This window comes from Mandrillus leucophaeus, unplaced genomic scaffold (genome assembly GCF_000951045.1).
Source record: "Mandrillus leucophaeus isolate KB7577 unplaced genomic scaffold, Mleu.le_1.0 Scaffold323, whole genome shotgun sequence".
NCBI classification, from domain to species: domain Eukaryota; kingdom Metazoa; phylum Chordata; class Mammalia; order Primates; family Cercopithecidae; genus Mandrillus; species Mandrillus leucophaeus.
In genome coordinates, this window is record NW_012103399.1 from 708066 (window position 1) to 713395 (window position 5330).

At 54.2% G+C, this 5330-nt stretch overlaps 1 protein-coding gene across 1 annotated transcript in view; it reads left to right on the plus strand.

Annotated features, from left to right (window-relative positions):
* LOC105545271 overlaps positions 1–5330 on the plus strand; it is a 54024-nt gene that overhangs the window by 15823 nt on the left and 32871 nt on the right. The window contains exons 8-9 of the mRNA XM_011988129.1: positions 370–447; positions 4112–4319. Coding sequence (XP_011843519.1) covers positions 370–447; positions 4112–4319 — 286 coding nt within the window. The remainder of the gene's footprint in view (positions 1–369; positions 448–4111; positions 4320–5330) is intronic.

The window sequence follows — 5330 nt, forward strand, 5'->3', positions numbered from 1 at the left end:
TGACCAGGGCTCCTGGGCTGAAGCCAGGCTGCACCATCGCTGACTATGTGACCACACGCAAGATGCTTCGTCTTTCCCTGACTCGGGTGACGCAGTTTCCTCATCTGCCACCTCCTTCCATGGTTACTCTGAGGTTCAGTGAGCACCGTGCCTGGCGCAGAGGCCCTGCATGGGGGGAGCTCTGCTTACCTTCATCAGATGATGAGGCTGTGGCTTCGCCCTCAAGTCTCTGTGCAAACCTCTCTTTCGGGTTGTTTGCCCTCGGTGGCTTCCCCATAGGGTAGGGTCAAGTGGGATCTTGGCACCCATGACAGTTCACTGTGGGGTCGGGAAAGAAGCCAGCCCCTTCCCACCCACTGGTCTCTGTAGGTCAACTGCAGTGGAGACGCCTCGCCCACCCAGCTGTTAGGATGGTGCCGAGGAGACATCGCTGGGCAGCCTCTCGAGGTATGGGGTCTCTGTCCTGGGCGGGATGGTTGTGGTCCATAGTGGACCCCCTCAGCGGGGCTGGTACAGTCTGATCACAGGGGCTGCCTGTGGTGTGGCCCGGGGCTGAGGTCACTGCCAGGAGATACTCACATGGTCCCCCTCCTTCAAGACCCCCCACATCCCTGGTGACATGCACCTGGACTCCCAGTTCCCAGGGGCATCAGCTCAACCTGAGGGTCTTCGTGTGGTCCCATCTGCAAACACAGGTAGACGTCAACCAGGCCCCAAGGGTTGCAAGCCCACCTCTGTTATGGGCAGCTGGGTTAGTGGACAGCTGGACTGGTCGTGGGCATGTCCTAGCATCATGAGACAAGTGGACCGTGGAGCTCAGGGCTGGCGTGCAGCTCAGCTCAGGTGGCTTCAAGCTCTCTCTGCCGAGGAGAGCAGGCAGGAAGCACAATGCCTTTCTCCTTGTCCTGTCTGCCTCCCACCACTGCCACCTAAGCGTCATGGGCTCAGGCATTTCTATTTCGTGCCTGGTAGTATCCCCAGGTTTAAGACAGGGTCTTAAACCTCTCCCCCTCCACCCCTCTCCTCCCCTCTCCTTTCCCGAGAGGGAGTTTTGCTCAGTTGTGCAGGCTTGAGTGTAGTGGCATGACCTCAGCTTACTGCAACCTCTGCCTACCAGGTTCAAGTGTCTCCTGCCTCAGCCTGCCAGGTAGCTGGGATTACAGGCGTCCACCACCATGCCCAGCTAAATTTTTGTATTTTTAATAGAGAGGTTTCACCATGTTGGCCAGGCTCGTCTTGAACTCCTGACCTCAAGTGATCCGCCTGCCTCAACCTCCCAAAGTGCTGGGATGACAGGCGTGGGCCACTGCACCTGGCCTGCTCCTGCTGTTTCAATGTTAAACCTGCGTGAGTTGGGTGCAGGGGTTGCAAACTGAGAGCCTTTGGGGGCCAGGCGGAGAACTGAAATGTGTCACTGAGCTGTGTGGGGAACTAGAGTGTATGCCACGTCTCAGACCCTCCACATCATATGTATCTTTTCACATTTCTTGTAGTAAAATGTGTGTAATAATGTAAAATTGTTTTAAAGTATACAACTCGGAGACGCTATGTTCGTTCACACTATTCTACAATCATCGGTGCTTGCAAGTTCTAGAACTTTTCATCACCCCAGTGGAAACCCCATATCCATCAGTAGTCCCTCCTATCTCCTCCTCCCTGGTCCCCAGCAACCATGAATCTGCCTTCCGTCCCTATGCATTCGTCTATTCTGGAAATTTCATACAAACAGAATTATACATGATGTCATGTATCCCAACACTTTGGGAGGCCAAGGCAGGTGAATCACTTGAGGTCAGGAGTTCGAGACCAGCCTGGCCAACATGGTGAAACCCTGTCTCTACTAAAAATACAAAAACATTAGCTGGACATGGTGGTGTGTGCCTGTAGTCCCAGCTACTTGGGAGGCTGAGGCAGGAGAATTGTTTGAACCCAAGAGGCAGAGATTGCAGTGAGCCAGGATTGCGCCATTGCACTCCAGCCTGGGTGGCAGAGCAAGACTCCGTCTCACAAACAACAACACAAAAAATATCAGAGTGAGTGACCACATAAAACTTATCAGCTCAAGGGCCACTAAGTTACAACCCCTGGTCTAGGGTTGACTGGACCCTGGGAACGCCCAGTCCTGGGGGGAAAGTCCAGGGAGCCAGCTATGTGTTGATAAGGGCTCAGGCCTCAGTTTCCCCAGCTCTGCCCTCTGGGGTTGGGGTGCAGGGAAGCGCTCCGTGGATAGTGACAGAGAGCTCAGCCATGGCCTCTCTGCTCTCACACTGAGTCTCCTTGGTGCCATCAAGGTCAGCGGTGACACCAGCAGAGGCGTAGCAGGCAGGCCTGGGTGTGGCCCAGGATGGATGGGGAAGGTCTTGCAGAGTTGGCCAGCAGTACAGAGCCCCTGAAACTTACGATAAGTCCAGCCCTGAGTCCTGGGCTGTCATGCCAGAGGGTGGGTGGCGCATGATCAGAGCCCAGCAGACCTGGACCTCCTGTGGGGTCCCATGGCAGATGCGGCCTTCTGCCTAAAGTGGGGCTTCCTGCACACCCAGTACACAGGCATAACCAGGGAGGGCGTTAAAATGCAGGCTTGATTCAGCAGGTCTGGGGTGGGGCCTGAGAACCTGCATTTCTCAGCCCAGGTGATGCAGTCACGGCTGGGCCGCAGCTCATTGTTTGGGTCACAGGGGCCCAAGGTGTCCTCTCCACCTCCCTCATTCATCGCTGCTCCTTCATGCCTTGGTAGCTCCTTTGATAGTGGTGGAAGAGGTGGTGGAGATTTCACTGAAGGTTTTTGTTTTTTGAGATGGAGTTTCGCTCTTTCGCCCAGGTTGGAGTGCAGTAACGTGATCTCAACCCACTGCAACCTCCGCCCACAGGGTTCAAGAGAGTGTCCCACCTCAGCCTCCTGAGTAACTGGGATTATAGACAACTGCTACCACACCTGGCTAATTTTTGTATTTTTAGTAGAAATGGGGTTTTGCCATGTTGGCCAGGACAGTCGGAAACTCCTAACCTCAAGTTATCCACCGGCCTTGGCCTCCCAAGGTGCTGAGATTACAGGCGTGAACCAGTGCACCTGGCCTCACTGAAGGTTTTACCGAGACAATTGTGGGTGGCATGGGAGGGAATTATCTCACAGCAAAGTTTGAGAAACTTTTTCCATCAAGGGCCGGATGGTAAACGTCCTAGGCTCTGTGGCCCTGCAGTCTCTGCCGCAGTGCCTCCATTCTGCTGCTGTTGTGTTGTGAAAGCAGTCACGGGAACAGGACGTGAACATGTTACCGGAACGGAGTCTCAATCCAGACCCCAAGGGAGGGTTCTTGGATCTTGGGCAAGAAACAATTTAGGGCTGCTGGTTGCCCATTTTTATGGTTATTTCTTGATGATATGCTAAATAAGAGGTGGATTATTCATGCCTCCCGGTTTTAGACCATATAGGGTAACTTCCTGACGTTGCTATGATATCTGTAAATTGTCATGGCGCTGGTGGGAGTGTAGCAGTGAGCACGACCAGAGGTTACTCTCATCTCCATCTTGGTTTGGTGGGATTTAGCTGGCTTCTTTCCTGCAACGTGTTTTATCAGCAAGGTCTTTATGACCTGTGTCTTGTGCTGACCTCCTATGTCGTCCTGTGACTTAGAATGCCTAACCTCCTGGGAATGCAGCCCGGTAGGTCTCAGCCTTATTTTACGCAGCGTCTATTCAAGATGGAGTTGCTCTGGTTCAAATGCCTACGACAAACAGGCAGGGCTGTGTTCCAATGACTTTGTTTACAAGAACAGATGTAGGCTGTGGTTTGCAACCTGTTTCGCACCAGCCAGGAGATCTTGGTCTTCCCAAAGCCTTTCTCCAGCCATCCTCCCCAGGCCTACTCTCCCCTGCCTGCCCCGCTTCCTGATTGGTTTCTGCGGGTTTTCTCTATGGTCTCCTGGGTGCATGTGTAATTAGCTGGAGTAACCACGTTGGTCATCAAACCTTCTGCAAGAGGGTGTGAGTTCCTCCCACCACAGTGATGTGAATGGCACTGATAACCCCAGGGTTTGTGGGAGCCAGTGCCACCTTGACTCAGGCTGGCTCTCTCTGCACAGGACGGTCCAGCGTCTCCTTGGTGTCATTCCAGGTCTCTGTGGACATTCACAACGGCAGCTCTGCCTTCGAGCATTCTGGACGCGTCGTGATGGGGCCCACGTTCCTCAACTACTCCATGAGCTGCTGTTACCGTGATGGGCACCTGGAGCTCTCCGGCCAGAGCTGGCACAACAGTGAGGCCTTGTTGTGGGCAGGGTTCCCAGGCGAGGCCTCCCTGAGCGCTGAGCTGCAGATACACGGTGAGGCACCCAGTGCACAGCCCCGGGACTGGGGAGCTGGCTTCCTCCATGCCTGGGCCAGCCCAGCAGCCTCAGGCCTGGACCCAGGTGGCACCCCCATCAAGCCCAGTGTGGCTCTGGGCTCTAGGACAACCAGGACAGCCTTGCCCATCAATGACCTAATTCCCGAGACAGGCGGATTAGTTTTCCACACACCGGATGGCTTAAAACGTAGAAATCTTAGCTAGGTGTGGTGGCACCTGTGTGTGATCCCAGCTACTCGAGAGGCTGAGGCAGGGGATCGCTTGAGCCAGAAGGTTGAGGGTGCAGTGAGCTATGATTGCAACACTGCACTCCAGCCTGGGTGACAGAATGAGACCCTGTCTCAAAATAAAAGCAAAAACAATCCACAGTGGATGGAGGGCCCGTCCGATTCAGATATGACCTTATTTTTACTTAATTACATCTGTAAAGACCTTGTGTTAAAATAAAGTCATAATCACAGGACAGAGGGTGAGGGGGGTGGGTGGGACTTCAATATCTCTTTTTTGGGGACACGGTTCAACCCATTATGGTGGGAAGATAAAAACAACAAGAGGAGCCAGCATTGGCTGAGCACTTACTGCATACATGCCAGGCAAGCTGTGTACACACGACAGCTCAATACAGTACAGCCGTCCCAATCACACAGGGGGAAAGTCAAAGTTCTTAGAGGGGCCTGTGAGCCGTCAGAATCCACACCCTTCCCCTCTCTGTCTTCATCTCCCAGCCCCCAGCCCTACTTATTCCACTACTCGCTGTTCAACACGCCAGGCTTGCTGTGGCCCCAGGACCTTGGCACAGGCTGGTCCTGCTGCCTCGAATACCTCTCTCCCACACGCCTGCCTGGCTTCCTCACCTCCCTTAGGTATTTTTCCAGTGGCATCTCAGGGAGGCCTCTCTTTTCTACCTCCCATCCCCTTCCATCCCTTCCCATCCCCTCCCATCCCCTCCCATCCCCTCCCATCCCCTCCCATCCCCTCCCATCCCCTC